The sequence below is a fragment of the Brachyhypopomus gauderio genome, chromosome 12, assembly GCF_052324685.1.
Source record: "Brachyhypopomus gauderio isolate BG-103 chromosome 12, BGAUD_0.2, whole genome shotgun sequence".
Classification (NCBI taxonomy): Eukaryota; Metazoa; Chordata; class Actinopteri; order Gymnotiformes; family Hypopomidae; genus Brachyhypopomus; species Brachyhypopomus gauderio.
The window spans coordinates 17531577-17543644 of record NC_135222.1 but is presented as its reverse complement, the minus strand read 5'-3'; the positions used below and the strand labels follow the sequence as shown (position 1 = coordinate 17543644).

The 12068-nt window shown below is 48.3% G+C and overlaps 1 protein-coding gene across 8 annotated transcripts in view; it reads right to left on the bottom strand.

Annotated features, from left to right (window-relative positions):
* Nucleotides 1–265: 265 nt before the first annotated feature.
* nlgn1 (neuroligin 1) overlaps nt 266–12068 on the bottom strand; it is a 191744-nt gene continuing 179941 nt past the window's right edge. For 6 of the 8 annotated variants that reach the window (XM_077023395.1, XM_077023399.1, XM_077023401.1 and 3 more), the window contains 3 exons: nt 6526–6738; nt 2159–2948; nt 266–1283 (listed from right to left, as the gene is read on the bottom strand). In XM_077023395.1, coding sequence (XP_076879510.1) covers nt 446–1283; nt 2159–2948; nt 6526–6738 — 1841 coding nt within the window. In that variant the 3' untranslated portion in view covers nt 266–445. The remainder of the gene's footprint in view (nt 1284–2158; nt 2949–6525; nt 6739–12068) is intronic. The other 2 variants (XM_077023400.1, XM_077023402.1) reach the window with 1 other exon arrangement.

The window sequence follows — 12068 nt, the reverse complement described above, 5'->3', positions numbered from 1 at the left end:
GGGCCTCCTACACGCTGTCTCTGCTACCACGGCTGTTGTCTCCTTGGATAACTGAATCAAGCCTTTCTTCCAGACACTGGGAGTGATAGCCGCACACTCTCACAACACCGGCAGAAAAAAAATCATCAATCTCATTTTTTTTTTTATTAAATCTGAAACTGTTTCACACATTTACTTCTTTTTCTCTAATATAAAATTCTGTTTTTCATTCTAGGGAGACAAAAATGCCCTCTCCGTATTTTCCATGTTCCCGTAAACGGTGGGGGGTGGGGGGGGGGGGGGGGGGGGGGGGTGGTACGGGCATCTCCCACGGAGAACGGTGCCGTGTTGGGGCAGGTGGGAGTGGGCAGCTCAGCCGGTCGTGTGAGTCTGCGTGTGTCCAGGTGTGGTGTGTCTGTGCAGCGAGTGTGAGGCATGTGCTTGTGCCACGTTGGCGTGGGAGAGGCTATACTCGGGTGGTGGAGTGTGAGTGAGGGTGCGGGTGGGGCAGGGTGTTGTTCTGCTGTCCGCCGGGGAAACCGCCGAAAGGGTGAAGGGAGCTGAGGCTTGCGATGCTGTTGGGGATCATGGTGATGGCGTTGGGGGCCATGAGGGGGATGTCGTCGGGGGAGCGGCGCATGGCCAGGGTGTAGTCGGGCGGGCAGGCTGTCCTGAGGACCACCTCGTGCGGGTGCATGGCCTCGCGGCACTCCCGCTCCAGGTCTCCGTGTTTCATCTGCAGGGACATGATCTCCTCTTCCTGGGCGTGGGGCAGCTCGCCGGCGGGGGCTCGCTGCGGGCTGCAGCGCCGGTGAACCTCGTGACGCCGCTTATCCTTCTTGTAGTAGAGCGCGGCGAAGGCCAGGATGTTGAGGAAGAGCAGGGAGGCGCCCACGGCGATGGTGACGCTCAGCTCCGTGGAGTAGTCCCGCTGGTCCACCAGGAAGGGCTGGTTCTGGTTCTGGTTCTGGCCGTCCTGCGTCTCGGTGGGGAAGGGAGTGGGGAAGGGGCGCTTGGTGTTGGCCGGCAGCTTCTTGGGGCGGGGCGTGGCCTCGGGCGGAGGCACCTTGGTGGTGGTGGAGATGATCTGCGTGCCCTCGGTGTTAAGGCTGTGAAGGTGGGGCACCAGCTCCAGCCACAGGTTGACCTTGTTTGCCCGGTAGTGCTCCTTGACCCGGGGCTTGAGGCCGATGTGGAGGTACAGCTGTTCCTTCTGGTTGTAGCGCGTCCAGGCAACCTCCTCAAAGCGATTGGGTTTGGTGTGGATGAACTTGGTGTCCTGCGGAACCGGTTGGTTGGGGTCACTGCGAAGACAACGAACCAGACCAACATGAGCAAGAACACGGAGAAGCCATGTGACACATCCACGCTCTGCCGTGGGAACCTCACTAGAGCTGATGAGCCACCTGAAGTGTGAAAATCCCTCCACAGCTTCTGCGTGAAATGGCAGCTCACTGTTATATATTAACGCCATTAGTGGCCATGCAACATCTCTGGGCCTGTGTGCTATATTGAAAAGTTGATTCTGGCCTATTATTATAACACTCACATGGAGACATTCTTAAAGACAAAATAAGAGAGAGCAAACTGTGTTTCTTCAGCAAACATCACAGTCTCCAGACAAATGCTACATTTCTTAATTAACAGAAAATGGTCAGGGAATAGAAATTACACAGTTGCAAGTTATACATAATTGACTTATTCTAGACAAGACTTCACAAGAATAACTGCAAAACCATAGCATTCATTTGAATTAATTATTAATTAAAGTCAATTGTATATTTTTAACCACAAAATAACAAAGCACTTTGTGATCATAAAATGCCATTAAAGCTGAATATGTATCCAGCTGCAGTCTAATCAGCATTTATTTGTCATGGGTCAAGAATAAAATGTGACAGGAAATTAAGGCAATTGTGATTTAATATCAAACTAAATGGAAAATATAAAATTGTTATTAAAACTTTTTTTGCAGTTAAAACAAAATATGGTTTAATAAAATATAAAAATTATATTTAAAATATTCTATTAAAAAATGTCAACATGCAGTTTATATTAGATAACAGATACATGCATACATAAGTTCACAAGTTCAACTTTTTTTTAAACACTATAAACTCGTTAGTGAACCTATTGCTGTAAGTATGTGTCTTGCTTTATTCTGTTGGGTGTACCATACCCGGTTTTGGCGAAGTTGGTCCAGTACGTCATCACCACAGCGCTGAGCATCACATCATTCTTGGAGAAGTTGCAGGGAAAGAGCTCGGTGGGTCCGATCATGGGCAGCCCGAACACGTAGGGGATCTCGTCTCCGTGTGCCGCGTCCGCCCACGGTGGAACCTGCTCCGTCTGGCAGTGGTGGTAGAAGGCGTAGAAGTACGTGGGCGACCCGAAGCTGGAGTGCAGGTCCGCTGTGGCCACAGCCGGCGCCACCCACTGGTGGTCGGTGAAGAGCGCCAGCAGGGTCTTCCTCCTCGTCTCCGGGTTGTGGCGGTCGGCCCAGTCCGTGTACATGAACTTGATGGTCTCCCGCAGAATGTCCTTACCCTCGGGGTAGCCGTACAGGTCGTCCACGAAGCTGGACACGGCGTAGTCAAACTCGTTAGCCTGCACGCCGTTCTCGTTGTCCACGAGGAGCTCCACGAACTTCAGACCTTCACCCTGATTGACTCCCAGCATGATGTCATAGTTCAAGAACTCGCCCTGCTCCATGAGGATCTGCGGGTCGTCGGGGATGACGTCACCGTCGATGACGGGCCCGAAGGCGATGTGGTAGCGTGCCGGTTGGATGTCTTGCTCCACCAGCTCCTTGTAGTGTTTCTTTTGCAAACACTGCACCAGCTCCACAGTGTCCTGGAGGCTACAGCCCACCTTCTTGGCCAGCATATGGGCGTACTTAGCAGGCTGGAAGCTCACGGCCCAACTGGAGAGAGCTGTGCCACTCTGAGCGATAGCTCTCTGGAAGAGGCCTGAGAGGACGTGATTGGACAGGACAGACGTCAGACACACACATTACCAGCCTGCGCACTTCACACAGGGGCATGAACATTAGAAAGTTCACATTTTTCTTATTTTGCTTCCAATTTAGTTGGTATGTCAGACTTCCACCCAAAGACTAGCTAGCCTCCACCTGTCAAATGGCTATATGGACAAAAGTATTGGGACACGTAAATCCACCATGAGGAGTCCTGCTTTTCCTGTACTGGGCACTGTCCTGGTGGAACAGAAGAGGTCCTTCCCCAGACTGTTCCAAAAACATTTGGACAATTATCCAAAATGTCTTAGTATGCTGCAGCTTTCAGATTTTGCACCACTGGAAATAAGGGGTCAAACCTAACCCCTGAAAAACAACCCCATAACATTACCATGACATTACTATAATCTCAGTCCTCCCCCACCAAACTTTAGAGTCAGCACAGTGCAGTTAGACAGGTTTCGTCCTGGCATTCACCAAACCCAGCCTCATCCGTCAGACTGACAGACAGAAAAACATGACTCATCCCTCCGCAGAACACATGTCCTCTGCTCCAGGGTGACAATGTGCTGCCCACCATCTCCGCGTTTGGAACTTTGCATTTATTGAGTCATATTGAGTATTGGCGACCTTTACACACTGTGTGTCTCAGCACTTGGTAAGTCTGTAACTTTACATGGTCTGTCACTATGGCTGAGTAACTGAGGCTCCTAACTCTTTCCTCTTTTCAATAATACCACTCACAGTTGATCGTGTTTTTCACAAACTGACTCATTGATACAGTGGCGTCGTATTACGGGACCACGCTCGAACTCGGCGAACCCTCCCGATCGGCCTATTCTTTCCCGCATGTCTGTAAAGATAAGCTAGCTGATTGATTTCAAACACCCGAATTCAATGATTAAGAGTTGTGTCCCCAATGCCTTTATCCATATACTGTAGTGTACAACAGCTCTGAGCCTCGAAGAGTGGAGGTGAGCTTATGAACGTCCTCTGACACAGCAACGTCAAGCACTGCATATATTCAAGCGCTGTCCGTGCCACGACAGAGCACAGCACACTGAGGACAGCAATAACTGCCCTCATCAGCAAGCGCAAATCACAGACGCCCCATTGGCCAGTGCTGCAGTGAGTGGCAGGGGGCGAAGTCATGCCACCCATCCCGCCCAGAGGGCAGTGCCGGTTGGCTTCCTTGCACTCTGGGACACGGATGGCTGTGACATCATCACGTCTCTACCCAGCAAACCGCTGGCAGGCTGATTGCTTTTCTGTTCCATCGCTCGAGGGCCCAGAAAAGTTTTTAAATCATAAATTCATAAACAGACAAATAATGCAAATGAACATTTATCCACGAGTGTGAATGAACCACATACAGACAAAAATGCAACTTTTTCTATTAGTGTTTCATCAAAGCACATGGTATGATTTTGAATTGATGTTGAACACCGCATCTTTTATGAGACCATTATTATGAATTAGAACAATTATGCCATTAGCACAAATGATTATGCAGAATTAGTGCATGCCATAGAGGATTATTAGGCTTCAAGCAACAAACAAACAGAAAGCATGCATGTGTGTGCATGTGTGTGTGTGTGTGTGGGGGGGGGTGTTTGTGTGTGTGTGGCTGCTCCCCTAATGCCCCTCACAGTCAGGGTGCCTATTACCAGTGCCCTGCTGTTACTCACTAACACACTCTCCTGTTATTCACTAACACATCCGGTTTGCTGTTACTCACTAACACACAGTGAGCAATAGCAAACTATGGTTAGTGAGCAACAACAAACACTAACACACACTGCTGTTACTAACACACACTACTGTTACTCACTAACACACTCTGCTGTTACTCCCCAACACACCCTGTTTGCTGTTACTCACTAACACACAGTGAGCAACAACAAACTGTGTTAGTGCGCAACAACAAACACTAACACACACTGCTGTTACTAACACACACTACTGTTACTCACTAACACACTCTGCTGTTACTCCCCAACACACCCTGTTTGCTGTTACTCACCAACACACTCTGCTGTTACTCACTAATATACCATGTTTACTGTAACTCACTAACACAGTTTGTTGTTGCTCACTAACACACTGTTTGCTGTTATTCACTAACACACCCTGGTTGCTTTTACTCACTAACACACTCTGTTTGCTGTGACTCACTAACACACTGTTTCTGTCAGTGGGTTTGCATTTGTTGTGATAATTTTCACTTCAAGCACGACTTTCAAAGAAATAGGCTCGCAATACAATTAGAATCAGTGTCAATATGCAGGTTCTATAGACTTGTTATAATAGCTTAAGTAAATAATGATTAAACTACCTAACAAAGTAAGAGAATATCAATAAAATGCCCCTTTATGGAAAGTGGACTTGAACTGACAGGATATTTCTTCTTCTTCTCATCTCAACGTGAGAGATGATTTATCTCATCTCAGTATGAGAGATAGCTTCCAATGATTTGTGCATTACTGTAGAATCAATATTTGATTTGCCCATAAAACTGTATTTAGGTTCATATTGATTTGTATCATTCATGAATTTTTTGCAATCACTGAATACATTTACAAGCTACATGCGTATAATGTTTTGGGCAAAAATAATGTGAATTAAATATGTCCATTCAATAAATAAATAAGTTTATACACATTAAGAAAAAAAAATGTATGAATACGTAAAGGTTTTATAAACAGTGAATCAATAATGTGTAATTCTCAGGTCACTAACAAGGGCATCGCAGGGTTCCTTTCACATTTGAATGATGCCAGTAATATCAAGCTATCCATCTGTTTGAAGACCTTGGCAATACTGTCTCACATACAGAGAGACGAATGAAATTAATTAACCATGTGAATGGGTCTTTACACAGATAAACCCGACGTTTGAACCGCCAACGTGCACCAGAAGCACAGTGGCTGGTCTGGACTTCACCAAATAAAGATGAGACTTGAGACCACAGCAAATGCATTTTTCATAAGCAACTGGTTTCAGGTCAGAGGGATTTGGCCCTTTAAGGAGCGCCAAAGGAACCAGTAGTGATGGATGATCAGCTAATGCAGCCGCTCCGGGCTGCGACTTTGCCTGTAACCTTGATGGCTTGACAATTCTGGATCAGGCGCGCAGTACGAGCACTATCTATAATACACATGGAAATGTTGTACTTATCAAGATCTGTAACAGTAATGGGAGCGGATGATGAACGCCCGGGCTGTGGTGAGGGCCCTCGGAGCAGAGCGCCACTAACACGGCTCGTCTGGGCAGATCAGTATGCAGCACTGATGCTACTGGAACTGAAACAAAAGCAAATTCAGAAGGGAGCCGTCGCCAGACGCGGCTGACGAACACCGCAGCCGACCGCCCACGGCAGGGGGGCGTGGCCGAGAGGGGTGGAGGAGGAGCCTGTGGAGGAGGAGACTTTTCCTCACAAGCACGTGGTGTAGTTATGAAGTGAGCACGGTGACACGACTCAAAAGCTCATGCAGACGCAAACCACGGTCGACCGGCACGGCGACGGCATGCAAACTACGAAAGGGTCAGAGGTCGCGACCTCTGCATTGTACCTTTGGTGGAATTGCTCCAGCGGTTACCTTCGGAATAATGGGACAGAGTGAGAAGGTTGACGCAGGACGCACCGGCTCCCGATCCAAACACGGTGATGCGTAAAGGATCTCCGCCAAAGAAGGCGATGTTCTCACTCGTCCAGCGCAGGGCCTGGATCTGATCCAGGAGCCCGTAATTCCCTTTGGCTGCCTGATCTCCCGTACTTAAAAAACCTGAAAAGAGGAGAAGAAAACAAAGGAATCAGAATAAGAGCACTTGGCATTAATTCTAGACCCCTACAATGAAGCGAAGGTGCCAAGGAACAAGTTAATAGCACGAGGAGGTGGAGGCCTCGTTCCTCCTGTTTGTTGCACACTGCTCACACTGGTGCGGGGAAGTGAAACACCCCCGCTCTCTTTACTACCATTAATTGCCGTGATGACAGCTGGCCACCTCAGGAGAGCGGAAGTAAGCTTCTTAATGGTTGTTTATCTCGTCTAGCTCACGAGTTGCCTGACCTCCCCTGACAAACAAAATACAACTTAATGGCATCATTAACCAGGAGAGGACGCTCAGTGGTCTGTATGTTCGGGGGCTCTGTGAATAAGGCACGCCACTTCAATCAATCCCCCCCCCCCCCCCCCCCCCAACAATGCACAGGCTTTTAATTGCATGGTAATTTTAACTCTTGGTTGGAAAATATTACCTTTGTTTTCCTGAATGTGAACAGATGAGAATGTTTCCAGATTAAAAAGACAACCACAGGACAGTGCTGACCGTACTGTGTGTGAGGTTATGGTTGTTAATGATAACATGAGCAACAGAGCTTGAGAACAAGCCAGCAGAGCCTGCAGAATTCATAAAGGGCAGCCTACTCTTCATCACCTCCATCATCCTCACTTTCATACAATAGCAGCTGTCCAAAGGCAGTACAAATCGTGGATAGGGTGGCCAGAAAGGGTCTGTTTGAGTGACAGGCCGGGGCCATTGATGTGTCATTCCCATTGTTAAACACCCTCCATGGTCAGCAGGACTCTGAGAGGAGCACGACCACACACACCAGCATCACCCCTCACCATGGCTTCATCTAACACACACACACACACACACACACACACACACACACACACACACACCAGCATCACCCCTCACCATGGCTTCATCTAACTAACACACACACACACACCAGCATCACCCCTCACCATGGCTTCATCTAACTAACACACACACACACACCAGCATCACCCCTCACCATGGCTTCATCTAACTAACACACACACACACACACCAGCATCACCCCTTACCATGGCTTCATCTAACTAACACACACACACACACACACACACACACACACACACACCAGCATCACCCCTCACCATGGCTTCATCTAACACACACACACACACACACACACACACACACACACAAGCATCACCCCTCACCATGGCTTCATCTAACTAACACACACACACACACACACACACACACACACACACACACACACACACACACACACACACACACACACACACCAGCATCACCCCTCACCATGGCTTCATCTAACTAACACACACACACACACACACACACACACCAGCATCACCCCTCACCATGGCTTCATCTAACTAACACACACACACACACACACACACACACACACACACACACACACACACACACATACACACACACACACACACACACACCAGCATCACCCCTTACCATGGCTTCATCTAACTAACACACACACACACACACACACCAGCATCACCCCTCACCATGGCTTCATCTAACACACACACACACACACACACACACACACACACACACACACACACACACACACACACACACACACACAAGCATCACCCCTCACCATGGCTTCATCTAACTAACACACACACACACACACACACACACACACACACACACCAGCATCACCCCTCACCATGGCTTCATCTAACTAACACACACACACACACACACACACACACACACACACACACCAGCATCACCCCTCACCATGGCTTCATCTAACTAACACACACACACACACACACACACACACACACACACACACACACACACACAGACACACACACACACAGACACACACACACACACACATTTTATGAGATAAGTTCAGCACCATTTTTTTAAGGTTCAATTGAATAAATCTAGTTTTATTGCTGGGGTTGTTCTCATGAAACAGGAGAGTCTGTTCCGTTGATTCCATTTAGCCAACACTGTGCATGGCTCACGACGGCCAGGCCAGGACGAGAGGATTCAGTCAGACGTCTGGATCAGCAGATGGGCGTCTGCTCTGTGGAGCCGTGAGCCCACACCCGGCCACGTCTGCAGGAGGACGGGGGGGACACACTTCTACAGCACCAGCGGGAGCCAACCTGCGAATCTGCAAACGACCTGCTGCAGGGCCTCGTGAAGGAACACGTGTGTCTGGTCCAGCGTGCCAAACAGACTCGTTAGAGAATCACTCATTTAACATGTACCAATATTTATCTAAACTGTTTAGGTGAGAGATGGAACCATAAAGGTGATTGTATTAGTTAACCATATTCCCACGCTGAATATCAATCTGGTATTTTGACACGGTAACCATGGGTGCATTCGTACACTTATGTGGGGATCCATGGATCAGTGATGAGGGAGGGAAGATAATGGTAATACCAAAACAAACTAATACATAACAGTAACAACGACAAAAAGATCAACAAAAGACCAATTAGCTTAACAAGAGAAGTGTAAAGAAGGATGAACTTGTTTACACTGTTAAACACATGAACGTTAGAGCTGTAAAGGGATTTCTCACTTCTTAAGTCACCAAAGCTCATGCCATTCAAACTAACTCCCGCATGTTCGGAAGACGAAGAGAGAATCCAGTCCCTCTGACACATAGAAGGTGGGTTCTGGGTTCACTAAGGCCCAGGGTGATCTACGCCCCCCCAGCACAACGTATGGCTGCTCCCAGTGGAAGAGATCACTCTGCAATGTTCTTGCCATGGTAATGTTAGTAGGGTGGTTGGGAGATCAGGACCAGGGCTCTGGAGATGTCCACCTGGTCAGGACCAGAGACGCTGCTCTCACTGGGGGAGGAGCGGATCACATACACCACCAAAACACCGCCATGGTCGACGCCATTTTAGGACACGAATTGGTAACAGTAACTGGTACTCATAATACTGGTCATTAGTGTTCAGACTGGTCCATTTTGGTTGATAAACACTGATTATCCATTAATTGTCAGTCAAATGTTGACCTGTGATGTGTAATTTTGTAACTCATGTATTTGTGCATCAGTATGGTATTATACCATATTCTCCACTCCTCCTGCTCTATGACGAACTGATCGTACATTTCTGACCATGAATTTCTATTTCCTGCACAGGTTTGCTGGTGAATTGACCCTTGCACGGTGGATTAAGGGTTACGGTTATGAAAATGGGATGAAATTATACACCTTCCACTTTAACTAAGCAGGAGAGGTTTTGAGAGGTTAATAAATCCACTTACACATTGTTAAGTATTTATAGAAACACTATTTAACCCACATTTACAGTCAGCTGACATGCCAGGTTATCATCAGAAATGTACCATCTAAATGAATTGGCAGCAGCATATAACTGCTGAAGACCTCAACACGCTCAGTGGATTAAATTAAAATTAATTCTACACATGCAAGAATCAAATGGTCACAAACACTACAGAAAACTAGTCACGTGTCCATCATCTGTATGCTGTGACGCTGGGCTGATGTGCAGGACACGTCTCTGCGCTGCAGGGGGCAGCGTCTGCTCCACTCTGCTTTGTCATGTCTTGCATAAAGAAGAAGAAAAAAAAGTCTGCTTGCTTTGACAAATTCACTCTATATGAACAACAATTAACGCTAAACATTTGTTAGTCGGAAAAGACCTCGGGCAGCTGTGATCTCCTGACAGACATCCTGTTAAACGCGGTGACACAAAGACACGGTTCGCTTTCTTTAAAATGAGGCCGTGACCACATTTGCCTTTGTAAACACCAAAGCTTTACAGGTTTTGAGAAAGCCGGTGTCACACAGTGCTACATCGTGAAGTTTCCCTCCACTACGTGAAATCAAGAGCAGTTCGTTTGGTATCACCGGGTCAACAACGCAAACTCAAACGACGCTCCAAAGGATTTTAGATCTAAGTGTGGTGTGTTTTTTGTCACGATGAATCAGTCTCCGCATAAGGAAGACAAACGTGAGAGGAAAAAAGGAGGGCTGAGGTGAAAGACACACTGGGAGGGGAGGGGAGGGGAGGAAGAGGGGGAGATGAGAGGAAGGAGGAGGAGGAGGCCTCGGCCTGTACAATTATAGAGATTGGCACTTCACACTTTGCGAAGTGAAAGGCAGGTGCACGACACACTTCTTCACGCCTATCCTCCATCTTCAAACCTCCCTCCATCTTCACACCCCCCTCCATCTTCACACCTCCCTTCACCTTCACACCCCCCCTCCATCTTCACACCTCACCTCCATCTTCACACCTCACCTCCATCTTCACACCTCACCTCCATCTTCACACCTCACCTCCATCTTCACACCCCCCTCCATCTTCAAACCTCACCTCCATCTTCACACCTCACCTCCATCTTCACACCCCCCTCCATCTTCAAACCTCACCTCCATCTTCACACCTCACCTCCATCTTCACACCTCCCTCCATCTTCACACCCCCTCCATCTTCACACCTCCCTCCATCTTCACACCCCCTCCATCTTCACACCTCCCTTCACCTTCACACCCCCCTCCATCTTCACACCTCCCTCCATCTTCACACCTCCCTCCATCTTCACACCCCCCTCCATCTTCACACCTCCCCTCCATCTTCACACCTCCCTCCATCTTCACACCTCCCCTCCATCTTCACACCTCCCTCCACCTTCACACCCCCCTCCACCTTCACACCCCCTCTATCTTCACACCTCCCTCCATCTTCACACCTCCCTCCATCTTCACACCTCCCTCCATCTTCACAACCCCCTCCATCTTCACACCCCCCCCCCATCTTCACACCTCCCTCCATCTTCACAACCCCCTCCATCTTCACACCCCCTCCATCTTCACACCCCCCTCCATCTTCAAACCTCACCTCCACCTTCACACCTCCCTTCACCTTCACACCCCCCTCCATCTTCACACCCCCCTCCATCTTCACACCTCCCCTCCATCTTCAAACCTCACCTCCATCTTCACACCTCACCTCCATCTTCACACCTCCCTTCACCTTCACACCCCCCTCCATCTTCACACCTCCCTCCATCTTCACACCTCCCTCCATCTTCACAACCCCCCCCCCCAAAATATGACTCCAGTCATATTTCTACTGGGCCATCACACAGACATCATCAATCTACAAAGAAGAGCAGCACAGCATCCGTCTGCTCCACACAGCCCGACTGGCACTGCGAGCTTCCAAGAGGAATGAAAATAAACTAAACAGGAAAATGATACTAGGACAGGAAAGCTGGATGTGTTAGTCTGAATGCCCTGTGTGGTTAAACAGGGTGCTGCATAGTAATA